Genomic DNA, 13,697 nt, shown 5'->3' with positions numbered 1-13,697 from the left:
TAGACAACAAATAATAATAATAATAATAATAATAATAATAATAATAATAATAATAATAATAATAATAATAATAATAATAATAATAATAATAATAATAATAATAATAATAAACCTAATGATATGGGTCATATTCATTTTGGTACCGTCAAAATTGAGTTGCGCAAAGTGAAACCATCATCAATCAGCATCATCAAAAGAGGACGGCTCGTCCCAGCCGTGCACAAAGTATACAATACACATTTGGCCCTGCCCTCGTTATTCCGAGTGTGAACGAGGGGGGTAAGTGCTTCGGGTTTTGTTAGCTCCAATAGACAATTTGCTATCAGTCGGTCTGATCATGAATCACCATGTGCAGCGTAGAATAAAAGCGCCGCTTATCACCCGATGATGAAGAACAAACAGGCCATCATCGACTCCCATTCACAGGAGCGCGCACGCAGAGGGGGGGCCTGCCCGGCGTGTCAAGTCCCACACTCGGATGGAAGTGACTCTCACAGCCACATAACGTGACAGATGCATAATAAGAATAGCACCTTGCTCCCACACCTCGTCCTGCGCATTTGACACAAAACCAGTTGGATTTGGTACCTTTTTACGCATGTTTACTCTCGCGTTGGCATATAATAGACCTAAACGTTCTCAATTCACATGGTCCCCCATATTGGGTAGTGTGTCCTCGCTATATCTCAAGAAGAAACACAAGAGAACAAAATAGGGCCAACATTTGTTAAGCTACAGTATTGCATTTTGTTGTTATGGTTGTTGTTGTTGTTGTTGTTGTTGTTGTTGTTGTTGTTGTTGTTGTTGTTGTTGTTGTTGTAACTAAGCTTATCTCTCTTCTCTAGAGCTCTTTGATGAGCCTATACTACTACACAGCCATAATCGGCACCACCCACCCACACTGGTGCAAAAGATTAAAGGGGGACACCACCCGAATTAAGAATTCCAATGTGTTATTTCCATGGCACGGGAAAGTTCAATTAACATGTGTGAAGTGAACAAGAGCTACTCTCTCGTGAAGCCAGAAACCAGAGAAATACACTCAAACTTGTGATGTCATCATCAGGTAGTCTGGAGCTATACACAATGAACGGAGACTCATTTGTTGTGGACCCACAATGTTTGTATTTTGCTTTATTCTATAGTGTTCTCCGAAACAGGGTGCTCTCAATGTCACCTTTACCATCTTTCCCAATTGCAATTCATTGTCTATATGGAGCAGCTTCAGACTTTACTTGATGACATCACATGTTTGAGTTATTGGATTTATTGCTATGTTTGTTTTCACTAATATTTTTGGACTGTGTTAAACCAGAGTATATGAATCCTTACTTTACATTATTTTTTTGGAGTTCCGTCATTTCCATGTTTTACATGGATTATTTGTGACATAGCCTGATCAGGCAAAAAGCATCATCATCATGTTTATTATCATACAGTGAGGTCTGGAGTTTTCCGGAGCTCAACTGCCACAGCTGTAGGCATAATCGTTGATATATGACCCTTCTCCAAACAGCGTCCAATTCCCATCACTATCCTCTCTTTAGTCTATTTTGGTTCATTCTAGTAGGCCTGCCCGACGCGAATACGAACTGTGAATTGAGACATGCAGGCATCAATGCGAGTAAGGGTGCGTGAAATTTAGGGGATTAAGAAAATAAATTGTTATTATTACGTGTTCTTATCTTGTATATCAATCACATGCTATGATAATATCAGTCATACACGCCACAGATTACAGGCTATAGCATATGATGAGCATATCTTCTCCTCTGAACTTCCCAGGATAAATCATCCTGGGTACCACAACAGTAATATAAACTTGAACCGCAGAGTGTTTGTAGACTATACTGTCTCCCTATGGGACCGCGAAGGGGAGGGACAAGCCTGTATCAACTTGACGGGGAAAACTCCCCAAACCCAAATAATAGCTTAATGTCATAATATAACCCCAGTTGTTTACCCAGTGAGCAACACATTTGCTGCTGTTTTAAAGAATTGGGCAAAAGATGACTCTCGAATAGCTTATTCATGTCAGAAGGTTCATGTCCAATTAATTCATTCTAAATGAGTTTTAAAGTGGGCTATTATAGGTAGGCTTTTAGCTAAGCCAAAACAAACAGTGGGAGGTCTAAAATAGGACAGAGGGTTGCGGAGGGAACAGACAAATTGAAACGAGTTGCGATGAGGTATTCCAAGCATTTTCATTTGTTTCTGTTAAGTCACTTAGGTCTGATGAACTCCAAACGCACTTGAATAAATACACGGCAGCCAGCCACTTGCAAACACATTCCTACTGTCTGTGACATGCCCTGGAAATCTCACTTTCTTCATCTTTCCCCGCTCTACAGTAGGTGTGTTCTGGTTCTGACACATTTTGCATGGCATTAGCTGGTCTGAGACTCCCTCCTCTTTCGCCTCTCCCTCTACCCTTCCATCACCCGCCCCCCACCCATCCTCACCCCTCCCTCCCTGCCTGTGCCTCCAAGCTGTCAGGCCAGGGACGTATAAAGCAGAACGCTTCCCGCGGGGACGGGACACATACGCTCGAGTTGGTATACAGTCATATCCTCGGAAAACCTGTGGTGCCTGTCTGCTCGCTTTCTCTCTCTCCTTTGCGAAGAACTCGGACAATTCAAAATAGCTATCAACGAATGGACACTTGGACTGAAAGGGGTGGCATGTTAAACTAATTATTGGGGGTGAACTGAAGAATAGCCTAACATTTTATTTGGTTTGGGGAAATAAACAACAACTGGAAAGGTTAACGGCTGCTTTCGTAAAACACAGGAGGAACCAAACAAGCGCTTTTTGGATGCTGCCGCTTGCTGGGATGCGCTCCGCTCCGCTCCGTGCCTTGCTGTGCGCGCTGAGCTGCGCCTGGCTGCACTTCGGAGCGGCCTCCAGGCACAAGTACCCTGCGCTGCCCATCCAGTCTGAGCGAGAACTGGTGCCAAGTTCCAAAGGCCTGACAGGTAACGCCACAACAATTTATACTATGTTATTTCTGTACAAAACATACATGCCAGTATTCATGCTCCCCCATCCACACTCATTCCATACATCTAAACTATAATTGTCCGGCTATCTTAAAAAGCTTTTCTTATTTAATTTATGGCACGTTTTGGGAAGGTAATTTCAACGTTTTAAGTCAACAAATGTTTATAGTAAGCCTATTGTTATTGTATACCTGCTACATTATTTTACCTTTATTTTACCAGGTTAAAAATAAATCATGCCCTCCAACACTATACGGACCACGCACGAGGATAATTGTAGGCTATCGTATGCTAATTCAAATAAAAACTTTTAGTGATTTCACATTCTAACTGGACTGTTTTTAAGGTCAGTGTGTTCTTTCAGCTATTCAAAGTCTACTCATGTCTCTGGCATTCATTCCACACATTTTGGTCTCTCCTCGTTCCATCAAATGCTCCTCAAGTTGTTCATGGTTACGTCATGTGTAAACTTGCGGCAAACCTATATTAGTCATAACCACAGAGAATGCCAGTTGGTCCCCTTGCATGCTCATTAAGCTTCTTGTTGTATTTTTACAAGGGCCGGTTATCATACAATTCAAAGCGGCGAGAGGTCCGCGTTCACACAAACGCCACAACGTTGGCCAGGCAGGGTGGAAAACTATAATCAATCGACTTTCCATTACTAGTGTGTTCTGTAGTGAGGCCACGGACTCGCTGACTTGTAGTCAAAGCGCGCAGGCAAAGGAAATGGGGGATCTAAACTCAAACTGTCTCAGTGTAACTGGACTGGACTGTTTAAAGTGGCCTAGTCACTTAATGAAAGAATAATGCGAACCAGGCTGGTAGCAGTGCTAAAAGGCAACCGCGCAATATCCCATCAACATCAGTGAACTTGGCAGCGTGAAACATCACCTTTGAAGCCGCAACGATGGTCCTCAAGTGAGACGAGAGCGCATCCACACACACACACACACACACACACACACACACACACACACACACACACACACACACACACACACACACACACACACACACACTCGTGCACACTCAAGCACACACACTTTTACTTGGCATGTGATGTGTGACTGACTGGCTATTGCTGGAGAGGAGCCTATACCATGTAGATTCATGTTTCATATTTTTCCTTAATACCAATTTATTTAATTTATTATTTATTCATTATAAAACACAAAAAAATACCTGAGCAGGAATTAGTCATGCTCATTGGTGCCATGCCCAGAAGGATCCAGGATACCTGGTACCAAACGCACCCCCCCTGCTCTGCCTTGTAAAAATGACTTGGCATTTGTTGTGTGAATGGAATTTCTGATATTAATCAAAGGGGGGAAACTGCATGCCCCCTGAATCATTCAGACGAGACAGGATGTGAGGTTGAGCTGGCTTAATGTATGAATCATCCAGTCAATTCTGGGCACTCAGTCGTGAGTATTGATTGGCTGTCAAGTATCTGAGGGAGGGGCTTTCCTTTAGTTCTGCCGTCTGAGTGACACAGAATCAAAGACCCTCGACCTGCACTTGGTTCCGGCTAGAAGCTTGCTAATAGGTCAACACATAGCAACCCTCTGTATATAAGCTGCTGTCAGTAGGCTAGTACACCATCTTTCAATGAACCATGTGCCTAAAGTATGTCAGTGTTCCTGGACCAACGTCGTTCCATACACTCCATCATGCAAACCTAACTTGCAGCGTGTCTGGTTCAGAAAGAGACAGTCGAAGCTGATGTGCACAAGCGCTGGTTGCACTGTGGGCTGTGAGCCAAGTCGGTCTAGGAGGCCGTCACGCTCTGTGCACTTTGTCCATCTCCGCCAAGCGCTAAGCTTCAATCCATATCTGAGTTCCCCCCCACAGCTCTCCCGACACATGCTGTTGTTTTGGTTTGTGCACGACGCACTGATGATACAAGCCAAACTGTAGGCGGTTTCACTGGAATTCTGTTTACTACGGAACAGTTTGGACCCGATTGTATTTCCTGTCAGTTATTGCATTTGCCAGCGTTGCGACAGGAATTAAACTTGGGTCTGTTTAGAACGCTTGTGTTGTCACAGATGCAACCGTCCACAGTATACCGATAACATCTCTAACCAGTATAGCTCAATGATTATGATGATTGTTGTCATGATTGGTGTGACGTACAACCACCCACTGTTGCATTATTATGATCCACATGTTAATATGAACCATACCTTCGTGGCTGTGTCCAATCAGAGATGTTTGTTTTGCAGGATGCTCATTTGGCGGCCGCTTCTATTCCCTGGAGAACACGTGGCATCCGGACCTCGGCGAGCCCTTCGGGGTCATGCACTGTGTTCAGTGCTACTGTGAACCTGTAAGTTTAAGATCAGTTACCCAATAATTCTCCCAACAGTGTGTAAAAACTTGGTATATAGAGAGAAAAAAGGACGTGAATAAGCGCACTCTGTTTTATGCGAGAAAGCAAAGCCAACTCACATGGAAAGTGCATAATCTAATAAGTCATTGGCCCCCGGAGGAGCGTTTCTTCCAGCGTTCACTGTGAGCCTTCAATGAAGCAGTAAAGTTTTGCCTGCAAAAAAAAGAAAAAGGCTTGGGGTGACAAGTTCATTCATACCATTAATGCGCAACAGAATAGCCCCAACAGAACTACAGCAATGTCAGTGTTGTGAGAATGTTAACTATAGTGATTGACCTATCTCAAACCCCAGAGGATCAAGAAAAATCTGGAAAAAACTACACAAGTTGTGTTGCTAACGCGTGTGGATGGGTTTATTTAAGGACTGCACGCCCTGTGGTCTTTGAACGCGTCCTTTTTTCCTTGAGAGTGATGTGTTTCCTCTACCGTATGTATCTGCAGCAGAAGGGTCGTCGTGGGAAAACATTTGGCAAGGTGAACTGCAGGAACATCAAGCAGGAGTGTCCGGAACTCGACTGCGACGAGCCCATCCTGCTGCCCGGACACTGCTGCAAAACCTGCCCCAAAGGTATGGCTCAGACCTGCGGAGCGCCAGGGTTATGGATATTTTCCGCCTTACTATCTATTCATCCAGATAGATTCGGTGTGATTTGCCCTAGAGATGTCTGCCCTAGAGATGTTGTGAGCACCTTCATGTAGGAACAAGTACACCCCCATAATGATGTAGTATGGCAGCCTAATATCTCCCTTGGCCAGAGGGGGTGACACTTGCATCTTTTAGGTATTTGGTCCCAAGCGGGAGAGCCAGGGTTTGAATTCAGGTGTCTTACACTAATATGAGCATACTGTGATATATAGGGAGTTGCTTCCTGTGTGTCCCTTTTCTTTCTTTCTTTCTTTCTTTCTTTCTTTCTTTCTTTTTTTTAAATTTTGGCCTGTTTCTAGGTCTTCCTCCCCCCTCTCTCTCTCCCCCCCTCTCTCCCCACTTTCCCTCTCTCATGGTCAGTTGGTGTTTTATTAGACAGGCTCACAGAGCAAAAGACTAGACACAGACCCCCCCCTCTCTCTCTCTCTTTCTCTCTTTCTGTGTGAGAGAGAAAATAAGTGTGTGTGTGTGTGTGTGTGTGTGTGTGTGTGTGTGTGTGTGTGTGTGTGTGTGTGTGTGTGTGTGTGTGTGTGTGTGTGTGAGTTAGTGAGTGAGTGAAAAAATAAGTGTGTGTGTGGTAATGGAATGGAAAGTAAAGGTAAAGGCACTGAGGCCCCCAGTGCTGGGACAACATTCAGCTGTGTGTGGGTGTGCCTGCTTGCATGTGTGTGTGCTCACATTTGTACATGCATGGTGGTGGTGGCAGATTTTGGAAAGGTCCAGTATTTTGGGGTGAGTATGTGTGCACGTTTGTGTGTGTGTTGTGGTCAAGTCTTAAGGAAAAGGTTGAGTGTGTTTGTCTTAGCTTTGGCACCAGAGCAGCAAGTGTGCTTGTGAAAGCCATGGAAAACGATGTGACGCTGTGTGTGTGTGTGTGTGTGTGTGTGTGTGTGTGTGTGTGTGTGTGTGTGTAATGACTGGTGCACCTGAGGATACAGTATTGCAGAGAAGTGAGAGTGACACAACACAGAAACCCTGTGATGGAGGATATATACCATACGTATATATATATATATATATATATATATATATATATATATATATATATATATATATATATATATATATATATATATATATATATATATATATATATATATATATATATATATGTGTGTGTGTATGTTTGTGTGTAAAGAGAGAGAGAGAGAGAGAAAGATTTAGAAACTGAGAGGCATTGCACTCGTCACCAACGCAAGAGACACCGGTCTCGAATCCGGCTGTCAGCGTTGCCTCCGGCTTGGGCCAGCCGTCATACTGACTCAATTGGCAGAGTCAGTGGGAGGGAAGTCGATGGGTGGTAATCTGGTCGTTGTAAACAGCGACTCCTACAGGTCGGTCAGGGCGCCTGCACAGCAAAGACAGGAGATGGCGGGGGCAGTGTGAGCCTCCCACACATTACACCTCGCCAATGAGAGTCTGCGCTGGCAGGTGAAAAAAAGTGACTGGTTGCCTACCCCCTTGTATCGGAGGGGACATGTGATGGGCTTCTATCCTACCTACGACCGGCCAGTGTGGGGCACATGCGAGCAACGATCAGGACAGGGGAGGGAGAATTGGCACAAGAGGAAAAAATTGGGATGGGAGAAAAATCACAGAAAAAGGAGGAGAAAAAGTAGGCAAAAAAAAAGAAACTGAGAGAAAGAGAAAAGAAGATAAAGAAAGAGAGGTTGGAAAGGGGGAGATCTCTCTCTCTCTCCTTCTCTCTGTCTCTATATATTTATATACTGTATATATACATTATAATTCATGTTTGAATTTCTGCATTTCTTTATACATGCAAAATGTAAAGAAAATTGACAGGGAGAGAGCGGTAGAGAGAGAAACAGAGGGTGTGTGTAGGTGTGTGTGTGTGTTTCGGGGCAGGCGGGGGTGTTGTGTGAGTGTGTGTGTGTGTGTGTGTGTGTGTGTGTGTGTGTGTGTGTGTGTGTGTGTGTGTGTGTGTGGAAAGAAAGCAGACAGTCAGAAAATGTCCTTGGAGAAATAAAGTGGGTGAGTTAGAGCCGGTGTCTGTTGCTGTCAGCATGCGCGCATGCTGCACCTGTGTGTGTCTGTGTTTTTTTCTCAATATGCGTCAGTGAGTCTTTCTCTTTCTGAACGAGAGCCCTGTCAGTGTGTGTGTGTGTGTGTGGTGAGGTGCTGAAATGTGCTCATTCCATCAGCAGTGTGTGTGTGTGCACGTGTGTGTGTGCGTGCACGTGTGTGTGTGTGTGCACGTGTGTGTGCGCGTGTGGAACAGCGGGTCATTGTTGGGATCACACGCCAGTGTCACTTTCAATTCTCTCTGCTCTCCTCATCCCCCTTGTTACTCAGATATATAGAGAGAGAGAAACAGAGAGAGAGAGAAAGAGAGAGATTTGTATGTCTCTCTCTCCCTCTCTCTCTTTCTACTTCCCTCTCTCTCCCTCCTTCTCTTTCCCTCTCCCTCTCTCTCTTTCTACTTCCCTCTCTCTCCCTCCTTCTCTTTCCCTCTCCCCCTCCCCCCTCTGTCTCTCTCCCCCGCTCTCCCTCTTCTGTACTCTATCACCTGTCTCTCTTATCCTGCAGTTTTTCATGGTCAGTTTTCTTTGGCTCTCTCTACGGCACCTCAAGACATCTCACATATTATATCCATAGCTAATGCATAATCAAGAGAAGAGGAAGTCTGTTTGTAGCACGTCATAGGGTATCATCTGTACACCAGAGATATACTAGATCTGTATTGGAATATGGTCATATTTAGTAATATATTGAAATAGATAGATAGACAGACAGACAGGCATATTGGTGTTCCAGAGCTTATTGCATGACTGGTGTTGGACGGGCTAGGCCCACCTGACATTCTCTGGGCCCACCTGACATTCTGACAGACATGTCCCATGCTAAGTGATGATGTCCCATGCTAAGTGATGATGTCCCATGCTAAGTGATGATGTCCCATGCTAAGTGATGATGTCCAATGCTAAGTGATGATGTCCCATGCTAAGTGATGATGTCCCATGCTAAGTGGTGGTGCTAACTGCTATTGGTGTGTCTTTCCAGTGGAGGAGGAGAAGCCGGGGGAGGTGGTGCTGGAGGGCTTCGAGTACTTCTATGAGAAGGAGAGCAAGGCGAAGGAGGACAAGACCTACAATGACCGATCCTACCTCAGCTCACAGGACATGGGGCCCGGGGAGAGCCGCACTGGTGAGGACGAGGAGGAGAGAAGGAGGAGGAGGAGGAATAGAAAGAGGAGGAGAGAAAGAGGAGAAGGAGTTGGAGGAGGATAAGAGAAGGAGGAAGAGGTGGAGTGGAGGAGGAGAGAAGGAAAGGAGGAGAAGAGAGGAGGAGGAAGAGGGAGAAGAGGAGAGGGAGGAGGACAGAAGGAGAGACAGAGAGAAAGCAGATGTTTACACTGCATTACATTACACAGTTATTTAGCAGCACTGTCATCCGGAGTCATTCTATGATCACTAACATAGCAAACAGCCAAAAAACATTTAGCAGATTTTTAAGCCGAATCCTACCGGTCTGTAATGAGGAGGACATGTGATAATCAGACATGAAACTTACCAACGTGTTCCATGTCTCGAGAGCTGTGCCACATCGACGACATCATCCAGAGGAGAGCAGACACTACTTAACTGCAGACACTATTTCTTCAAGCTTCCTTTGACCTACGACAGTTGAGCATAGTTGAGGAAATGGTGTCTGCCGTAAACTAGAGGTCTGCTCTCTGCTCCAGCTGACATCATCTGGCAGAATTTCTGGGGCGGGGGGGCTCTCGAGACACGTTGGTAAGTTTTATGTCTGATTATAACATGTCCTCCTCACAGCAGAACGATAGGATTCAGGTGAAGAATCTGCTAAATGCCCCCTTTAAATCGAATATATTTTCTGACTGCATTTTTCACATTTAAAAAACTTCTTATGCCCACTACTTGCTATCAGAGGGACTAATTGAGTAATGGTGTCCTACTCAAACAACCTGCACTACCAGCAGCCAGTCTGTTGTTATTCCATCATTTGTTTTCTTTGTTGACAAGACCCTGCCTGTGCTTTAGTACATTTTATAAACCTATAGAGTATTTATTTCAGCAATTAATAACATCAATATTGTGTTGTCAGAACAGTATTATGTTTGTAGGTGAAGTATTTACCTACCTTGTTTAACAACCAGGAAATGCCCAAGAGAAAGTTGTACATATTGTAGTTGAGATCTAGTAATCCATGCATGAAAATGATAATTATTTTCATTGTATCTCTTAGTTAACTCAGGACTGTGCCAGCAAGGCGATGTTATGTTACGTGATGTATTTAAAATGATCACTTTGTCGAAGTAAGACAATACTTTCGTTTTGGGAGAAAGAGAGTTAGTATTGTGTTTATAATGGCTCATTGCTACCCTCTAGAGGTCAGAAAATATTTATTGCAGCTTTAAATTAAGTACTGAGGGCAAAAAAGAACAAAACATACACACCCAGTACTATGAAAAGATATGTTAATCATGGCATTTGCTTTCTCTGCATCTCTCTTTCTCCCTCTCTCTCTCTCTCTCTCTCTCTCTCTCTCTCTCTCTCTCTCTCTCTAGACTTTGTGGCGGTATTGACAGGGGTGACGGGCTCGTGGCTGCCCAGCTCCAGTGGTGTAGCTCGAGCTCGCTTTTCGTTGTCCAGAACTAGCCTGGCCTTCTCCATTACCTTCCACAGGTAACACACACACATACTCACATCCTGAAACGTATTCACATCCACAAAATATCCAGTTATTTACCCCCCCCCCCCCCTCTTTCTCTTCCAGAATGGTCCGACCCAGTAGAATAGCCTTCCTGGAGGCGGATGGGACCACTGCCTTTGAATACAGGGTCCCTAAGGGACAATCAGAGATGGTAGGACGCTCATACTGTGTCAAACACTAATAGAAAACGAAACAAGTGTGTGTGTGTGTGTGTGTGTCTGCGAATGTGCATGCATGTGTGTGTCTGAATGTTGTGTGTGTGTGTGTGTGTGTGTGTGTGCGCTCCCAGAGGCAGAGAGATTAAGTACTCTCATGATAAACGCTCTTGCTCCGTGACTCTCCTGACTCGCTCTGTTCATAACTCAGCCTGCAATAATAAACACCAGCACTGAGACACACACACACACACACACACACACACACACACACACACACACACACACACACACACACACACACACACACACAGTTCCAACAATTGTACACACACACACACAGCTCCAACGATTGCACAAACGCACACAGACACGTGCACACACACAACTACAACCATTGCGCACACACACATGGACACAGCTCCAACAATTGTACAAACACACACACACACACACACACACTCACACAACTATAACCATTGCACGCACACATACACACACACACACAAACAAACAAACACACAAACACATAAACAGAGCATTGTCTTATTGTTGCCTCATTGCACTCAGAACATCCCAAACTTGGTCTGATTACAGTAAATACAGACTCACAAATACTATACGACAAACAAACAAACAAACACTAAGTCATGATTAGGTTTACACACACACACACACACCACACACACACACACATACTGACTCAGCTCAATGTCAACGTTTTAAACTGTTGATTTTATTGGGTCAAGTGGAATGGTGCACACGCAACACCCTCCATACAACCCCCCCCCCCCACATACACACAGTCACTGGCACACACGCACACACACTGGCCAGACTGGGAGGCATACAGTACTGCCACAGTCACTTAGCTCTGCAAAGAGTAAACAGAGAGTGAGGGAGAAAAAGACAGAGAGACAGAGAGAAAGGGAGGGAGAGAGCAAAAGGGAGGGGGAGAGAGATAGAGAGAGAGAGGAGAGCGAGCGAGAGAGAGAGAGAGAGAGAGAGAGAGAGAGAGAGAGAGAGAGAGAGAGAGAGAGAGAGAGAGAGAGAGAGAGAGGGTTGAACAGAGAAAACAAGGAAACAGCCGTTTACTCAAGTGGAGGTCTCTGTGTGTGTGTGTGTGTGTGTGTGTGTGTGTGTGTGTGTACGGGTGTGTTTGTCTATTTACCCGTCATGTGTATGTGCATGGACTTGTCTCTCTACGCCCGGGGACCTGGCTACGTCACCAGTACACCATTTCCCGCCTGCGGCCAAACTACACACATCTCCTCATCTCATTTCACCAGCCAAGCCGAGGCCAGGCGTAGCAGGAGCCCCCCCACTAAATATAGGTCCTGCAAATTGGCCCATTATTATTTTTAGACAAATGCCCCCTATCCAATATCATGCTACGGAGGACCTTTGGGGGGGGAAACAGGCTTCAGGCTAAAGGGGAGAGAGAGAGGGAGAGGGAGAGAGGAGGGGAGGTTGCTGGCGCTTTGGAAGGGGGATTTTTCACCTCTGACATCAGCGGTCTAGCAGGGGGATGGAGCACAGTGCTAATTAAAAAAGGAGATTATCCTGGACTCTTGAGTTATGAGGTGTGTGCACGTTGCCACATACCCCCCCCCCCCCCCCCCCCGCCTCTCTCTCTTGAGGAAAACAGAAGTTTCACGTCTAAGGTTCTTATTTGTGGCCTATGTATGGGAGTACAGAGACTCACATGGGCCTGATGTTTTCCACAGGTGTGTGTGTGTGTGTGTGTGTGTGTGTGTGTGTGTGTGTGTGTGTGTGTGTGTGTGTGTGTGTGTGTGTGTGTGTGTGTGTGTAAGAGAGAGATAGAGAGAGTGAGAGAGAGAGAGAGAGAGAGAGAGAGAGAGAGAGAGAGAGAGAGAGAGAGAGAGAGAGAGAGAGAGAGAGGAAACGAGGAGTTACCATGGTAGTAGTTGGTGGTAGACATGGATACAAACCCATGCCCTGACATTAGAGCGTAGTGTTTTATGTCGCTAAACAACCACAACTCACCTGTCTTGTGCGTGCGTGTGTTTTGCAGATCTGTGGAGTGTGGAAGAACCTGGCCACACCTCTGCTGAGACAGCTGCAGGGCGAGCAGATGCGCATCTCCATGACAACGTCGACTGGTCGACGAGAGGAGGTGGAGGGCAAGATCATCAAACACAGGGCACTCTTCGCAGGTGTGTGTGTATGTGTGTGTGTGTAAGAGAGTTTGAACTTGATGTTACTTTACTGTGATTCTAGGTACGATGATGCAGCCAAGAATGAGACGCTTGGCACTGAATCTGTAATCCCAATAAAGTACACCCACTAGGGTATTATGGCTTTTAATATAAAGTACACCCGCTAGGGTATTATGACTTTTATATAAAGTACACCCACTAGGGTATTATGGCTTTTAATATAAAGTACACCCGCTAGGGTATTATGACTTTTATATAAAGTACACCCACTAGGGTACTTATGGCTCTTATATACAGTAAAGTCCACCCGATAGGGTACTATGGCTCTATACAGTAATGTCCACCTGCTAGGATACTTATACAGCAGCTACCATTGCATTATGCAGATTTTTAACCAGATTCTTAACATAAAACTTAGCAACGTACTCTGTCTCCAGTGCTCGGCCGCACTAATTAGCTCCCTGGTTACTATGGCAACCGAACAACTCCTTGACCTGTCAGATTGCGTGGCCCGGAGCCACCCGTTATTTAAAATATGCATTGTTTAAGTGTGTTTGTTCTGCAGTGCAGTACACAACCCGACTCAATATTTACAACACTGTGGAACTGTATACTTTCTCATGTAAT

At 45.0% G+C, this 13,697-nt stretch overlaps 1 protein-coding gene across 1 annotated transcript in view; it reads left to right on the top strand.

Moving 5' to 3' along the window:
* Positions 1–2,575: 2,575 nt before the first annotated feature.
* The window catches only part of chrd (chordin), a 34,333-nt gene continuing 23,211 nt past the window's right edge, over positions 2,576–13,697 (top strand). Inside the window, exons 1-6 of the mRNA XM_084324583.1 lie at positions 2,576–2,975; positions 5,228–5,331; positions 5,836–5,962; positions 9,062–9,205; positions 10,590–10,707; positions 10,799–10,886. Coding sequence (XP_084180709.1) covers positions 2,816–2,975; positions 5,228–5,331; positions 5,836–5,962; positions 9,062–9,205; positions 10,590–10,707; positions 10,799–10,886 — 741 coding nt within the window. The 5' untranslated portion in view covers positions 2,576–2,815. The remainder of the gene's footprint in view (positions 2,976–5,227; positions 5,332–5,835; positions 5,963–9,061; positions 9,206–10,589; positions 10,708–10,798; positions 10,887–13,697) is intronic.

The sequence above is a fragment of the Notolepis coatsorum genome (assembly GCF_963971535.1).
Source record: "Notolepis coatsorum genome assembly, chromosome: 1".
Taxonomy (NCBI): Eukaryota; Metazoa; Chordata; class Actinopteri; order Aulopiformes; family Paralepididae; genus Notolepis; species Notolepis coatsorum.
This window is presented reverse-complemented; position numbering and strand designations above follow the sequence as displayed.